Source organism: Trichoplusia ni, chromosome 24 (assembly GCF_003590095.1).
Source record: "Trichoplusia ni isolate ovarian cell line Hi5 chromosome 24, tn1, whole genome shotgun sequence".
NCBI lineage: Eukaryota > Metazoa > Arthropoda > Insecta > Lepidoptera > Noctuidae > Trichoplusia > Trichoplusia ni.
In genome coordinates, this window is record NC_039501.1 from 2999856 (window position 1) to 3018345 (window position 18490).

Consider the following 18490-nt stretch of genomic DNA (forward strand, 5'->3'; position numbering starts at 1 on the left):
ATTGAAGGTGAATAGGGATGATGACATTTTTTTTTGCAGTGTCTGTCTTGTAGTTTTTTGTATAATAATGGATACGTATTTTTTAATTTGTCCCGCTAACATAAATTGACCAAATTACAGTGAATGAAACTTACGCGTGACGTCACGAATAGTCACGTTTGAGTATAAATTTTACTTTATCATTACGCCACAAGCCCCCTCTCCTAAACTTTAAAGCAGTTAATCTTAGTCAATTCTAGTTTTTCTGAAAAAGGAAAAAATACGTGTCTCATACTTTTCAATTATCTAACTGAGGGACTAATGAGATTTTTTCTTTTTATACCCAGTCATCTGAGGTGGGTTCTTAGACATGTTCGATAAAAGGCGGTCGAGGCATTTAAAAGTTATGGAGGGTGAAAGTGTTTAGTGCGGGGTATTTTCAATTTCCATTGTTCAAAGTCGAACGCAACTGAAGACAAAAGTAAGACAGCAAAATTAAGATTACCAAATCTAACAACTGTTGCTTAACTTCGATCTTTACTTTAGTTTTTAATTAATACATCATCAGCGATAATTTCAACCATCCAGCTATAACACACACAGTTCATGAGATATAACCTGGTGACAGACGGCCGAAAAAACAAACGGAGCTTTAATAGTAAGGTTAAATTGTTACCCCTTAGTTACTTAACCCTAAAAGCCTTCTTTCAATCCGTTAACTATAAGTTCCCATCACATTTACAGTTACCACGACACGTCGTGATCTTCATAATAGGGGCTACAATCGTCCCCAGAGGCGTCAAACCTTATCTAAGACTGGATACATAATTTACAAGTATTTCTTATTCAGTTACCGGTTCAGAAAATGTAATTATTAAAGTTCTAGAAGATGATAATTGGCAGCAAGGAAAAATTATTGAAAATGTAAGAAATATTCTTGTGAAAAAAATGGCTGTTGGTTTTCTATCGTGACTCTTAATTTAATTTTGTATAAACTGCTATATTACTGAACAACCTACAGGTTTGTACGGAACCCTGATTCTACGAATCCATCTCGCACTTAGCCCTGTTTTTTTAACAATTCTATCCTATTGCTAGAATTGTTAAAGTTCCTAGAGTAGTAACATAAAACAGGGTTTTTATGTAGGAGCCCATATCGGTTCCCACATTAAAACACAGGATTAAGAAACCCACTTACATATATGGGTAATGAACATAATATACTTCGTCTAGTCTTAATCCGTTCATTGCTTTTTGAGCGAAAAAGTAACAAACATACAAACTTTCGCGTTTATAACATTAGTAATCTTTACTCTCACTATTCATTTCATGCCCACATTTGCTACAGTGCAATGCACCTCAGACGAATCAGCATTAAATAATAACAAAATGTACATATTTCTTACATTATACACTGACAAATTCATTGAATTAACACGCGAATTATTCAGAGACCGCATATTAGTGGCAACGAATACATCTTTTAGTTACGCTTTCACTGACTGGCGAAGAATAAATTCGGCGATGTTCACTTTTTAAATTGTACCACAGACAATCATTCGTAGCTGTCATTTTGATTAGCAATAGATGACAAGTGACATTTCAGAAATCGATCAAATAATTTGAGTTAGTAACATTTGTAACTTGAATTTGTCACATGTTATTCCTTGTCACTACTTTTATAAACTACACATATCAAATTGTATTATTAAACTGCGATAATATTTACATTAAAACCATATATTTTTATCTGAGGTAGAGTTTGCTAGCCCTAGCTGTGTACGCTTAGCGCCGATCTACATAAAATGATACCTATTGCAATCGTAATGCATGCATAATTTCAAAGTCAAGTCGAAAGCTATGCTAAAATGTTTAATATTAAAATTCTAATGTTTTAAACGGGAAAAGATACTGTCTAACTTCTTGACTGGTATCGAGAAAGTAAGTATATTTATTTTAGTTAATATATTAAACTCAAAATTCAATATTCTAATGCAACTTGCAGCAACAAACAATCTTGTGTAGTGACCCCGATCACCCGATGACTAGATATATACATGTATAAAATATGGCTATGTCTGTATATATAATCAAAACAAAAAAAAACCTTGCCATAGACAGTAGACCTACGTTACGTCACAGCGCCATCTTTGATTCCACACATTGGAAGCTATGCCCAAATTGTAAGTCATGTAACGAACATGTATTTGTCACGTTACATAATGCTCTCATTGAAAGTTACTTAATATATTGTGAAATGTGACGTATTCAATCGTTTGTTGCTATGCGGCTGTTGGTATACTTTTGGCGGCTCTATTTTGGTAACTTGAAGTATGTCACTCGGTTTTGACGTTTCTGGGTACTTGGATCACGTAGAGTCGTTATTATTATTATGCATTAGCGTGAAAATATTTAAAAAGAATGACTGATATTTTTTACAACCATATCAGCCAGTAAACAGCTACCGCTAGGTAAAGGTTTAACAAAGCTAGTTTGTTTCTGATTTATACTATCCTCATTAACTATCATACAAGTGATACAACTTTCTTTTATTTAATGAAAATATCACTCAATCCACGAAAGTTCCTAATGATGCAAAGAACTTTATTTTTGCAAGCCTTTGTATAAGAAAAAAAAAACATTAAAACTATTCTTCCACATAATAAACAAAAGTAAAACAGAAAACATTTTAAAACCACCAATAATTCCCCAAACCGGTTGGAAATGGCACAGATAATCCTATCCAATTCGTTCAACCACAAATATCTTAGAATAGCTCCAATGATCTGAATAGACATCAGCTCCCTCGATACAGATAGCGGAATGGACAATAAACGTCTGTCTATCTTGATAATATGATATAATGTTAAGGACCCCGCTACTTGTAGAATTGGCTGAGTTACTGAATGGGAGGGCGAGCGATTTATATAGTGTGAGTCAGGTTTGCTAAGATATATATTGAACGATAAAGAGTTATCTTAGATATATTTTTGTTCTTTTTTGTTAATCTTTCTTTTGGTTAGAAATATTTGAGAATACAAGAAAGTGTTCTCCCTCTTTTCTACAAATATACTGTGCCCAACAGGATTCATTATTGTTTTTAAGTCTAATCTACCAAAAATTATTATGAAAGCAGTAAATATTGAGTACCGCGTAACAGTCGATAATAACAATGCAGACAAAAACACTTCTTTCTTTTCAACTTTTAAAAATTCCCTGGACTTTCGCGAATATTTCAAGGATCTCCTCAACCACGTTGCCTGAGCAACATGATACACCTTAGTCAAACAGGAGTTAGTAACAGCCAGGACCTACAATTTATCGTGCCTTCCGAAACACGGAGGAACTCATTATGACATAAATGGTCAGCCCATCCACGGACCGACACCAACGCATCAAGCATAGCTTGACCTGTGATCGACTGACCAGTTCAGTTGTTGTTTAGCTACGTCCTAGTCCTTCATAAGATGGTACTTACATGTAAATGCGAGTCATCCTTGCTCTGTTCTGGTTTGGTGAACTCCACATGCAAGCCATGCGTTTTCCCGCCGAGTGGCAGCGTGGGCGCGTCGTGTTGCCATGCCGATCGCTCCTCCTGACGGAACCCGGGGTTGTCGAAGGCGAACTCGTCTTTCACTGACTCTGGGTCCGTTGAGAAGACAAGGTGTTTTCCTGGGGAAAAGGAAATATATGAAAATCTATAGCGTATAGAAGGGAACAATATACCCATGTAGGACAAGCATTTGTGTCATCACGAATGCGTATTCTGAGTCTGCGTGCCATAAATTGAACACTAAAAGTATACATTCTAAAGACATATCCAATGGCTTCATTAAAGTATTAATTAATAAGTTAACAACACCGGGCTGAAGGCGGATATACGTCGTCAGTAAGAAAGACAAAATAATACTATTTCATTCTCGTTACAATTATCTCTCATCGCTAGTTATTTGAGATTTCATTAGGGTTGTCAGACATTTCTAGTATCGTATTCGTATACAAAAATAATTGTTCCTTTACTACAAGATCTTGAAGCAGGACATAAGTTACAAGTATAACAACTTGGCAGCAAGCTTTTAGGGCTGATGCCAATTGGTATTTGACGCAGATTGTAGGAAATGGTTACCCCGGTACACGAATTGCAAAAGAATGAACATGGGTAGTTTTAGTCAGTAGAAGTCTGACTCTCCTTTCCACTCAACCTAAAACTGAAGGAGTCATGGGACGATTTTCTATCCGGAAAAAGGGAAGGTTACTAAAAAAAAAATACAGTTGTCTTTGTGGAAGCTAGACAGCGTAGTGCACAGCGTAGAGAGAGCAAGAACGATGTTTCGCTTCGACATCTGCAGCAATCCTACTTTGTGAGGAGGAAGTAATGTCCTGTTGCATTTGTGTGAGCGAGAGAGCACTTAACTGCATATCGGCGTCTCGCTTCCACGACTGAAACAGTCCTTGAGCGGTCATAGCAAAGGCACGAAAGTTACATTTCAGTCTTTATTTCTTTATGTAACTGTTCTCATTGTACTGTTTCTTATGAAGTATCTAATATTTGTGTTGTTAGTTTTTTATTTAGTATAGGAAATCCGATTGACAATAGTAAGTATTATCACGATAAATTTACTCTGATTACCTACTATTTTTTGTGGGGACAAAAAAAAACTTGAATAGACAAGTATAAGTAAATAAACGCAGAAAAAGAGTAGATCAGTTGGGCGTAGTTAGTGTAGTTACATATTATGGAAGTATTCGTCTAGAAAAATCCATTTTTAAGAATTTAAGCCACGTTCTAGATCGATTTAATTTAAAATTTCAGTGTTTTAGTTCCGAAACCAGTCGGGAAATCCCAATAAATAAGCGAGAGTAAACCGTATCCTTTTAGTATGAATCATCTTCACGAACTTACTATGAAACAACCTAAACAACTTTGGACAACCCTAGCTTTTCAATAAGGAAATACACATAAACTAAGGTAAAGTGCATAACAGCTACTTAGAGCGCGATGCTCAACGGATACACTCACAAGTACATGAGGGAGCCCTAACGCTAAATCTACGTAAACAACGCTAATTGACATTTAAAGTTATAGTCAAGAGTTTGTCTTTCATTTTGTCTCTCTAAAAAGGTGTCAGATTAACTTTTTTATACTGTTCTGTGTCGCGGGAATTTTACAAATATTCAAGTCACAAGCAGACACCCGGAATTGGATGCTTTTCTTGCCCTAGGTGAGAAGCGAAACCACGGCATGTCGCGCACGGGGGATTTGACGTGGTAATAAATAATAGTAGCTAGCAAGTAGCTTTAATACTTGGGTAGCCGTTTAGCAATTGTTCGATTGCAATACCAAAGCTATCCGTCTCGAAAAAAAGTATAAATTGTTTGACTTCAATGTTTAAACGTAAGTCTTTTATTCCCAGAATCTGTCAAAAATATAATAAGCATATATACATCGTTTGCTATAGTAATGGGTGCCCGTAAAATCGTTAAAACATTTTGCAAATATCGTCAAGACTTCCAAAATTTTCAGCATCAAACCAAGGAATGAGAGAAAAAGAGACAGGTTACACATATATCACCATCTCTTTTTACAACTGAACTACAACAGTTAATAGTTCTAAATACGAATGCAAAATACAAACAAACTGTTCTAACTTTAAATACAGTCGTTAAAGTCTCGTATAAAGTAATTTGCGACAGACACTTTAATTGGGTTCCTTTGGGGCATTGTTTCTTTTTTTAAATACTGGCAGCCATGCCAATTTACTGTCAAGTATTGTTTTAAAAGTAAACCATGTTTGTATTTCGAATGAGGTTCTCATTACAAATTAGGAATACCTACAGCTTTTGAATACCATCGTCATTAGTCATTATTAATAGTTCTTTTTTTAAACTATTTAACTCTTTCAGGCACCAGGCGATATTAGCTTATATTATCATATTTATAGTATCGACAAATTTAGCCTCTAACCATTATTGACGCCTAAGCTCACCAAATTCAGACGAAATTTCATGAATAACTTGGATTTTTGCAACAACAACATATGCCCGTCATTGCAACTCCTGTAAGCCAGGATCTACAATGAAACCAGCGAAAACCACCGAAACACTCAAGTTAGGTCTGTCCCAGGGGAAAACAATTAATTGCCTTGGAACCCGCAACGAAATTAATCAGAAATAATAAAAAGGACTAGTAAGAAAAAATGTTTAGCTTGGATTGTAAATCAGGCTGCCCAGACTTTCCACGAATAGAATAACATATCCATTATTATATTTATAAATATTTTGTTAGAAGTACATCATCCCGCAGCATATGCTTAACAATAATTTTCAATGCTAAAGAAAATGTAGTTCAGTAAACCTAGTAACCTAGTTTACTGCGATTGTCAAGTTAACTTGCGTAAGTATAATGTTCTAACAAGTTTAACTAATAGAAATGACTTTTTTTAACTGTTAGTTAAAGTGGGTATTCTAGCAGCGTCCATCTTACATCTTAAGGTCAGAGGGTAAGTAGTTTTTGAGGTTATGTTAAGATTTTTTATTATAGGTTAAGGTTTGAAAGAGGTTGTACTGTACTTATGGCACTCATGGATATTACTGTCATTCAGCTTTGATGGAATATCTTTTATTAGCCCCATTGGAAATAATATAAATTTGTATACAAAATTTTCAATTTTATTTATTTACGTTAATATCTCTAACGCTCTGTGACTTACAGAAAAAAGTTCATTTACTTTTGGCGCGAAAACATACCATTCTATTTTTAAATGCAGCCATAGTCTAGTTTTCACTAAGTTAGTGAAATCATAAAGCGTGGTACGCACGAGCGGATAATCGCGGCGTTTAACTGTAATTAGTCGATTGCATGCCACTGTAGATTAAGGTCGTTTAGGATGCCTGAAGACGTAGATGTTGCTAATTAAAATCAATAATTAATCATTACAACTATAAGTAGAAAAAAGTATTTTATAGACTAAGTATAGTATTAATTACGAGCATTTATTTTGCAGTATTTGATAGGAGCGACGAAGATTGTAGGTTAATACTTAATTGTTATTATATTAGATATTATTTTTTAATTTAATGTGATTAGTCGATTAAAACTAGTTACGATTTTTATTCAGCTGCAAAGTCACATCACTATTAAAAAAAAACTCAATCGTACAAATTTCATTACCCACCATCAATTTAAAAATCGAAGCAGCTCAATAGTCAATAGCATTCGTTGAAAAAAAAAAGTGAAGGCACTGACAATGTCCCGTTCAGCCATAATCGGACGCAATGACAAGTGACAGGTTGCACAGCGACGTTTAATTCACACGTTATTATCGACTCTTGCTTTCGATAGACATCGGATGTATGAACTGGGTCGACACTTTCACAACACTTTTATATCTTTTCTGTTTTTCTTTTTAATTTTTACCCAGATGTTTTTCTTTTGTTGTTTTTTTTTAAATTCGAAGTTTAAATTGATTTGATTCGAAACTATGATGGTAATATTGAAACACTAACTAAAATTAAAAGATATTTTTTCTATATCTCAATTTTTTAGACATTTTCTCAATGTCCAACAAGAACATTAAATCTTTTTTACGAAGAAGTAGGTCAACGAAGTCACGTCTTTTTCATAGAATAAGCGCGCTTACAAAACAAAGTATACTAAACAGGTTTCTTGAAAAAACAACTTGTTCTCATATTACAACCTCATAAGGGTTTTTAGTTCAAGAAAAACTAAAACTTAACTTTTAATTTATGTGTGATTTTCAGAATCTTGCTCCTGAATCACTTATAACTAAGTGAGATTTTCTATTTTATTTTATTTGAGACTGTTTGATAATCTTGACCGTGTCACAATAATCTCAATAAATTAAGCACATTTACCTTGTATTCATTATCTAAAGATTGTTTACAAAAATAAACCATTTACAATTGAATACGGTAGTTGTAAACAACAATAAAAAGAATTATCCACGTGCCGAGGCCCAATCAATTGGAACGGTGTAACGAGGTATTGCCTACCTCGCGATAGCAATGCAGTAGCAGAAGTCAATAATTGTACAATAATTGGTGGAGACATATTTAATGTAATTATCGAGAAATGATTGTCAAATTCTCTTTTTACCAGTAATAATTTTGCGTTTTTTGTTCCTTCCTTTTGCTAATACGTAATGCACGCGTTATTTTTTCTCGTTCCGCCTCGGTGGCGACATCTGTGCGATCTGTGCTAATAAGAAACAGTTACAGTCACGCGTTGATTGTTCGCGGAATTATCCACGCTTGTAAATTGTGAACGAGATAAAAATTATGTACCTGTGTGCTAACAAAACGGTTATCAGCCGCCATGTTTATATCTTCTTAATTTAAAGCCGCAAATTAACATGCAGAGTATCTACTACCGAAACTCTTTTGCTTCCATTTTGAATTTGATTCGGTTCTCAATTTGATCGTGTAATGGTTTTATAGAAAAAAATGAAGATGGAGTAGCCATCCAGTGTTATTAGCGTGGTTAGCTGTCGATCGAGCGTATTTCGAACTTGTGCCGCATTACGAATTGCATCTAGTGTCAGGTTCTAAATTACTAACAGGGATCGACAAGTAATTAACTTTAACAAGTGTTAGTCCGGATCGAAAAATCCAAATTATGGAACTTAAGTTCAAATTCGACCAGTTGAACATATCTGAGCGATCAGATAAGCATCAGTGGCGGTCATGTGCATTTGCAGAAGTGTCAAAAAAACACAAAAGCTCAGAAATTCGTCATTCTGCTATACCGCAACAGACCCAAAGGCGTGTCAAATTCTGTTATTGACGCGGTTTAATTTTTTAAAGGCCTTGGTGAGGCATCGGAACGAATCATTATGCCTTGTCTGTCATCATACTTTACCGGGAATTTAAAGACGTTTAATATTCGAACATAATTCATTGACAACCTACACTGGCTTGTATTATAATAATATGCTTGAATGACAACCATAAGCAAATTCTTGAACGTTTTGATCGTCATATTGGCGGCTAGGGCTGATTGCAGATTACTAATGAAGTGGTACCATGAAACTAAGATTTCATAACAAACGCCAAACCTTTGTAGTTAGATACTTCCCTTGATACGCATTCAAATATTTTAGACGAATTTAAGACGTTTAACATTCGAACGCGTCCATTGACATAACCTATGACGTGACCTGTCAGTCATGTCATTTCGCAACAATATGTCTTCCACCTATAAAGCAGTAATTTCACAATGCAGCGTGCATTCAAAGCAGCCGGTAAATGTAACTAATTTGCAAGTGCCGTCACTCTTACAATGAAACCAGAATATATTAAGAGCCGGTTTCAAGAAACATTGTGACAAATGACTCATGAAATTAATTAAATATTTTCACTGCGTAATCAATTATTTCTTTGATGAAAGGCGCTGGTATTAAAGCCTTCATTATTTCAGCGAATAATAAAATTATTTATTACCTTCCGCACTTAATATTCTTCATTGTTTTATTACTTATAACTTGTTTAACTCATATTTTTAACGATTTTATTATAAAAAGACGTCTGTAGTAAAATGAAATGTTGAATGTAGATATTATTCTTATGTGCAAGTGTACTTATTCTCCACGTGAAAACTAAAATAATAACAAATTCGTGTTCACGTACGACTACCCACTCTAGACAACTTTCGTCACATTTGACAGCTGTCAACGAGTGTCATCCACCGTGCGTGGTTGTTACAATAATGGTTTGTCTACATGATACTAAGCTTAAGCAACGGTTGGTATATTGGCAGACGGTAGGTAGTGACAAGACAAGCAAATAAAAACCTGAAATAATTTGAAAGAAGCAAAGATGTATTGAAAAATGTGTGGAACAAATAAAGGTAAAAAAAAACCAGAACACTGAACGAAAGTAAAATTTTGGATTTTATGAAATGTCTAATTTAAGGGTTCTAGCATGATCGTTATTTTTGTATACAGTACATATAATAAAGCCAAATAGAATTAAATAAATTTGAACTCTTAAAAACCTACAGACAACTTCAATCATGCAATAAACTGCGGCTAAATTAATAAATATTTTATGTTTGACATTGAAATGTCAAAACTGTCAATACGAAACGTGTCGTTGTTGTTTTTTTAATCAATCAATATGCAGGGGCGTTTAGCTATAGAGGATAATATTGCAGTTTTAGAAATGGAACTCAATATTCAAATATGTTTAATTGTATGTTATATGGTATTATTCGAATCACGAATTGAAGCTATGGACGGACGCAAAAGAATCACGTTTACCGAAATTATGGATGGTCTGATTTAAATGTAATTGTTAGGCGGTGGTTCATAATAATTAGTACGCCATACGTACGTTACATTAATACCTTATTCACTGAGTTATTTGAACTCGCTTTAGAAATGAGGTAATTTTTTGGACGTCATGTAAAACTTTTTAATACGTAGTACGTGTTTCTTTCCCTCCAAAGGGGGAGGCCTACCTACATTTAGCAGTGGACAGCAATAGGCTGAGATGATGAGATGTTTCTTTCCAGAGTTACACCGCACTGCTCAAAAAAGGTTTCATGCTAACCAGGACCGACTGATCCTAAAGACTCGATTAATATATTCTCGTTAGGCTGAATAAGTATTTCCTTTGCCTATTAACACTATTTTGGAAACCTGTCTTTTGTACCTGACCTTTATTTGATATTTGAAACAAGCAGGCCGGCCTAGCTACTAAAAGTCTGTGACCAGATTCTGTGACAATCTGACGTATTATATGTCACTGACGAGAATTATTCGCCATTTTCTAAACTTCTTAGTTTAAATAGTAGTTTAGGATCTCGAGTTTTTGTTTCCATTTTTAAACTTCACACGTGGCTAGCTTTTGTTTTGTTGTTTTTGCTTTTGTAGGAGTCAATGACATCTTAAATAAATATTTTAGATACATTTTTATATATTTCTGTTTACTTATGAATCTGCTGAGTGCTGAGCTAGTGCTTTGGCTATATTAGCACAGGAAGACCCATCTAACATAGCATGCAAAACTTAAAAAACAATTCTCAAAGCAAAAATCATATCTCAATTGTTCTCAGTAAGGATTTGAGAATTTTCTTTCATTCAACAATCGTCTATTTTTCGTGTTTTAAATGTACATACAAGTGTCTTACTAACTTAATAAAAAATATATACGAAACTTAAAACATTTCACAAAGAACACAACACCTTTTTTAAACGTGCTTCTTTCAAACAAATATTTCGATAATTCTTTAACACAAACACTCATAACTTACGAATAGCTATAGTTTATACTGGTGATGACTTCACACCATTGTCCTGTCAATTTTAGACATCCTGGAGTGAATCAGTTTTATGATTGATGCCAAAACGATTGTAATCTAAGACTGAATTCTTCTTAAAAGTTGTAAATTTATTACGGTTTGGAGAGCGAAACCTCTTTTTATTATTTCGTTCTTTAGAATTTAAATCTTCAGACTATTATGTGTTATCTAAGTTATAAGAAGAAATTTTTGAATGGGCTGATCATTGAACTTGGCACCCATTTAGATTTCATTTATTTTGTTATTGAAATCCATAATCAAGGCATATAGGTACCAAGATATTGAACTTGGCTCTCAATATATTAACTATAAGTTTGATGACGTCATGACTTTTTGACATATAATTTACACTAAAACATAGAAACCTGGCCTAAACATATAAAACTAAAATTCCATTTAACAACAACATTTTTACTTCATAATTCATCTCACAAATAAATAATAATAGATTACAATAAAGCATTATCGAGTCTACAACACATTACGATAATAAACGCAGTTCTCAAACACTCATGCGCAACCATTTTCAAACAGTACCGTCTACCTGTCACAGTGGAAGCGAGACGGGACTACACCATGTAGAGCGGCATCTCCCTTACACACCTACAATAGTTTTACAACAAGAAGTGGTAACATGGCTGCACTATGCCTGTCTATCAATGGGACACACTTTCTATTGCATTGTTAGCAAAAACACTTAACAGGCCTTTCACGATGAAGAGGATTTTCTATTACATGTTTAAAGGTATTTCGAATATGTACCTATAGGGCAAAAATTCCGCTATTCCTTAGCATTTTGCCAACACAATAATTCGACATTCATTGTATTGAGAGTGAGTGTTCCAAGTAGAATGAAGAATCGAAAAATGGTCTGTAAAGCAGATCTCAAAGAAAAAAAAGTATAGCGATTATTATAATTGGAAGTTCAGCTCGTTAATTTCAATAGTCCATTTGCTCTGATTGACAACTAATAACATGGCTGCAATCATTCGTATATCATTAAGGCAGTGATCGCGTCAAATTCGCCCCTTAGATCAAGTTACAATTTTTTAATCTATATCTATATCATCATTGGCAGCATTGGCAATTTTTCCAACTATGTTGGGGTCGGTCTAACCAGTCTAACCGGTTTCAGCTAAGTACCAGTGTTTTACAAGGAGCGACTGCCTATCTGACCTCCTCAACCCAGTTACTTGGGCAACACGATAACCTTTGGTTAGACTGGTTGTCAGACTAATAATCTATATCTATATATTATACTTTATACTAATATATAAAGCTGGAGAGTTTGTTTGTTTGAACGCGCTACTCTCAGGAACTACTGGTCCAAATTGAAAAATTATTTTTGTGTTGAATAGAACATTTATCGAGGAAGGCTTTAGGCTATAAACCAATGAAAAATGTGAAAAAAACAGGGCAGCTATAAATCATAACTTATATCTTCTACCCGCGGGGACGAAGTCGCGGGCAACAGCTAGTTTAAACTAAATTCAATTACATAACTTATTAGAAGTCAAACTGCGCGTGAGTGGCGAGTGATGTTTAACTACAGTTTACTAATTATAGTTAGTAAACAGAAGACTGTTTACTATGTTTAAAATGGTTATTAAACAATAGAATCTTTGTTATTTTAAGTTAATCATTTTTTCTGCTTCTATATAAATCTAAACTTAACTTCCGCACTAAGCTATTAAATATCGTTGGGTCTTTCGTTTTTGTTTATTTAAGTCATGTACAAAGACACCTTTATTCAGGACAAGCATTCGAGGATTCAACAAACACGTATCTAACGCGAGAAACGAACCGACGACACGTCGCACAGTAGAGTTTGGAGTGATGACTAACCACTCGGCTATCCGTGCGTCCAAATACTTCCCATGACATTCAAAAAGTAGGTAGAACAATATTTTTCTAGCAAAAAATCTTAACTGTCAACTAAAATATACAGCGCCATCTATCGAAAACCAGCCTTTACTAAAACTGTCACTAGGAAGGCCAAATCAAGGCGATAATTACAAAACAGATGAAGACGTAATTAAGAGCATAATAGCTAAGAAGGAATCTAAGAATGCGGTGTGCTGACACGAATAACGGATAAACATCTTGTAGTAACTGCATGAGACGTAATTTGGTTGAGAACATTTTTATGTGAAATCCTGGTTGACGTCGATGTGGTAAGGTTAGTTTTGTGGATATGGCATTCTATTTTTAGGTTAGGACTTTGAAAATGGCAGCGTTGTTTTTCTTAGTTTCTTTTTTCAGTTGTAGTATCAGGGAGATTGGTTGTGAAGCAAACTGTTAATTTATCAGATTTGCAAGCCTTTTTAAGTTGGTAACATTATTGAAGTGTTACCAGGATGTTTTAGGTACCATTTACGAAATCCATGACTATTGAAAATATATAAAAGTACTTTTACTATTTAATGGTCAATATTTTAATCGTTTATTATATATTTTGTTTTTCACTGTGGTACATAAAGCAGGAAGCAATGTAAGTATAATGCAAAAAGTTTTGATTACGAAACCACAAACATAACACAATCACATAATTATTTAAACACACTTTTCAAAATAAAATGTTTTGGCTACGGTCGGCTCAAATATCAAAACATCAAATCAATTTGTTGCCATACAATAATATTTTTCTTTGCTTCATGTTATGCATCAAGTATAATTTCCGATAATGGACTTTATTCTAAGGAGGTTAAAGTCAAAATTACTTTGATAACAATGGTAGGAAGCACAGCAAAACTAATTACATAATTGCAGTGTTGCAATGTTATAAAAATAGTTTGGTATACAAGAACTAAGTTAATTGATAAATTGTGTGAAACTCACAATTATTCCGGTCGTGAAATAGATTACAATGCTGATATTTTGTAACAATGTCATTTGAGTTTTGACATTGACAATAAAAAATGTAGTTTTAAAATACTGTTTACGGAAGTGAGGAGATATAAGTGGCTAAGCTAAGCTGGCTAAGCTATAACTGCATAAATGAATCGATCACAGGTTAAGCTACGCTTGGCCATCATTGACCATCTTTGACAGTCGTTACAGGTAGTCAGAAGCTTGAAAGTCTGACAAGTTTAACTAAGGGGTATCGTGTCAGATAGGCAGTTGCTAGTTGTAAAACAATGGTACTTAGCTGAACTCGGTTAAACTGGAAGCCCACCCCACAAAGTTGGGAAAAGGCTAGGACGATGATGACGAGGAGATATAATTATTTAACAACTCCCGCAATTCAAGCCGGAATTCAATCCTTGTATTGCGAGAGGTTTCGCAAACATTCAAGTCACCCAGACTCAGAACAAGCATTAGTAGATCACAAAAATACTTGTCCTACGCGGGGATCGAACAAACGAACGTCACCGATCGGTGGGTTTGGAGTGGTGACCTTTACCTCTCGGCTAGCTGTGCAGTTATTTATCTAGACTTGTAATGTAAAGGGAACTTCTCATAGACTACAGAGTACTGACATAATTCACCAAGCTTGTTGGATGCGGGAGTATTCAGGTGATAGTATGTATCCAAATGTAGATTGATGATACACATTTAAGTTTCTGTCGAAGGTTTTTCCGTTCTCTAAATCAGGGTCATTAAATTTTCCTTGATCATTGACGTATTTGACACGAACAATTTTAATTATAGAAGAAAGTAGCTTTGCTTGCGTGTATAGATATCCAAGGAGAGAACCGCGAGGGTACAACGGTTCTTATTTTTTTGACTATCCCACTGAGACCCACTGCTGGGCAAGCCACCCCAAATCATTCTACGATTTAAAAAAAAAAATATTTCTAATTTATTACTCATTACAGACGCAGTTTAGGGATCCCTACTTACTCAGAACTCAAACCTGCGACTAGACACGTCCAAATCCTGTCTTCGAACCACTAGCCTACTCAATACTGCAAGTAAATGAAAGTAGATGCTCACCTGAACCCGTTTATAAAGAACTCTCGTACTAAAATCTCTTGAAACAAGCTATTACTGATGCGGAAGAGAGATAGCGCTCTACATCACGCATAGCGCCATCCCGCTCCCACAAAAACGCGTCCTGTTTCAACTGTGTTTTTAGGTACAGGGACTGGCTGTTGTCCATTTTGTTTATTTAAGGAAAGCAATATTACGTGAGTCGTGAAACGGTATACCTCGCGTAAGGAATATTTGCAACTGTACTTGAAGATTCTTAGACGTTTTTTTAGTTAACTGAAAGTTATGCGTAACGGGGATTTTTGGTAGAACTTTAACTCGGTAAACAGTAAAATAATTAAGCTTGGTGATAGAAGTAAAGCGATATTCGTTTTTATAAATTTTAAGTACGAGATCGAAACTATTTAGAAACAAAATTGACAAATCTAAAAATCTCCATAAGTCCTGTTTTCATCTATGTAATTCATACCTTTCCTTTCATCTTTGATATTGATTACTTGAAAAGTACGTTTGGCGAACCAAAACACGTATCATTAAAAAAGTTTCTTTTTGCAAATAAATATTTCATGTTACATAGAATTTCGTTGTGGATATAATAGTTTCAGTAGTCTAATTAGCTGCTTAATTATAAAACTGTAACCTGACGTTGCATATTTTTCCAAGATGGCGACTGTCACAACTACTATCAACGTTTAAATTGAATATTGTTTGTGTTTTTGTTTTAAAACTATTGTAAGTGCTGCAAATCTATTCTTCTAAGTCTCGTAACTCATACGAACAGTAAAAAACATTGTTGACCTGCTTTCATTAAAACCAGTTACTAGCACGACAATACAAACTGTCAGTGTTGCCAACATAATAAAAGCTACAGATCATAGACAAGATGTAATTGAAAGTTTTGAATTTAATTAACAATTTTTGTATTTGTTTTTTTTTATTCCATCCGTCTTGAGATTTATTGGAAAAGTTTAATATTTTCTTTCCTAGTTTTATTTTTGTTTACTTACGAGAATCAAATACACTTTCTTCCATGTCATATTAGAAGATTAACAATAAAACCAATTAAATATTACATAGTATATAGGTATCCTAAAACCTTCCCCAGGCTTCCTTGATTTAATAATAATAGTAGAATTTTGTTATAACTATAGAATCCGTCATGCCTGCAACTAATTCGCAATAAAACGTGACTATAGAGTTGCCTAGACCTTCCATGCATAAACTGCAATAAGTAACTCACGAGACAACAAAAATTATGACCTTAATTCCAAAACTTTATTTAATTCAATTTCAGTATATCTCTTTTAAGTTTAATTAAATAAAAATAGTAGGTACACAATGTTCCAAATACAGAGAATACAAAACTTTCTACGTGATAACGCTATGTGACGTCACTTGTCGCTCGTTCCTCATGTCCATTGTTTCATCCCGTAAATATAAATTAATCAAATTATGTACAGTGAATGGAACTTACGCTTAACGTCATTTCTATGCATAAATTCTGTGAATTGGTTATCTCACAAGCCCCGTCTCCTAAGCTTTAAAGATTTTTTAATCATCACTAGCTGTTGCCCGCGACTTCGTCCCCGTGGGTAGATGATATAAGTTATGATTATACCTGCCCTGATTTTTTTACATTTTCCATTGTATCTTCGTTTCTATTGGTCACAGCGTGGTTGTTTACAGCCTAAAGCCTTCCTCGATGAATGGTCTATTCAACACAAATTTTTTTGAAACAAAGAATTTTTCAATTTGTACCAGTAGTTCCTGAGATTAGCGCGTTCAAACAAACAAACAAACTCTTCAGCTTTATATATTATTAGTATAGTATTAGTATTAGTATTAGTATTAGTATTTTAGTATTAGTATTAGTATAGATTATCCCTATTCAGTACAATTCAAACTGAGTTAGTTTTAGGAGAATGACTACGTATATTGTAAATCTATTTCTAATTGTTTACATTCTACCTATTACAGTGACACTTGAGCATAGTAAACAATGACAAATAGGGCTTAGCAAGTGATAAAACGTGATTACAGTTAGCCTGTCCTTTAACAAACATTACGGTGGAGGAAGTTATGAAATTGTTAAACAATACTTTAAGCACTCCCCCTCCCTCAAGGAATTGGTAATATCATATTTTGACTGAAAACCTATATCCGTAGATTGGTTATATATATAAACATACATTATATATAGCAGCCATTAAGCACCTAAGACAATTGTAGAAAATAAAGTGTTACGCGTAGACATAACAATGGATTTCTTTAGTTTTGTCACAGTTTAAAACACATTGGCACACGGCGGTATCAAGTGCCAATTCCTACCATACAAATAAATCGAAACATATTCAACCCTGGGGTTGATCCAAGTCGATCGATTGATATAGAACCGACCAGGAATGTCTATGAATTAGTATCGCAATCGTTAGTAATAGAGACAACTCGAAAGTTTTACCAACAACTTGCCTACACTTAAATGGATTCATTTCAAATCACTTTAAGTACAGATTAATCCTCAAGATTGATCTTATAGAACTGCACCAATTAACTGGTACCTATAACTCAAAATGTTAATAACAGTACCTACATACCCTGAGGGTGAGTTATTAATTAGTCGGTCAAAATATCTAGACAAGCCTTTTGCGATTTATCAGCGCCTGCGGGTGGCCTACTTTGATATTGATTATATCAAAGACTGTAGACCTGTCGTCGAGAAATAATCGCGAAACAACTGTATATTCTCAGCTATAAGATGTTAAAAAATCGAAAGGTTTTGTCTCTCAGTTTTAGTTTTGGTGGATTTGAAATGAAGGAGGAAAAATTTTGCATCAGCGTAACGTAAGTATGTATTTTTATTATGGAAAAAATGATGTCTGTAACAGCGGAATTCTAAACAAGCTCCAGTTCAAATAGAGGTAAGAGGAAACCCATAAAGCTTTACGATGAAAGCAAAAGTAGTCATGAGCTACAGCCTGAAATACCGATAGCACTATACAAAATCGCTCAAGAACAACACATACCAACATTTAAATCAATCCAAACTAACTAGTTACTAAATACTAGAATGTCGTAACGTCTATTGTAGCTATTCAACTATCAATCGGAGTAACCGGTCGCCATATCTCACGGTCGCCGCCATTGCCGCCATCTTGGTTTGACAGCTGACTCGTAATGGCGGGGATGTTAAGTAATTGTCTATGGTTGAGTAATAAATTCGATACGCCAGGTGACGCTAGACGACTTGAATGATTTTCT

General features: G+C 34.5%; 1 protein-coding gene across 2 annotated transcripts in view; it reads right to left on the reverse strand.

The window, feature by feature from the left end:
- LOC113505192 overlaps positions 1-18490 on the reverse strand; it is a 63542-nt gene that overhangs the window by 15724 nt on the left and 29328 nt on the right. For both annotated transcript variants that reach the window (XM_026887781.1, XM_026887780.1), the window contains exon 2: positions 3458-3651. In XM_026887781.1, coding sequence (XP_026743582.1) covers positions 3458-3651 — 194 coding nt within the window. The remainder of the gene's footprint in view (positions 1-3457; positions 3652-18490) is intronic.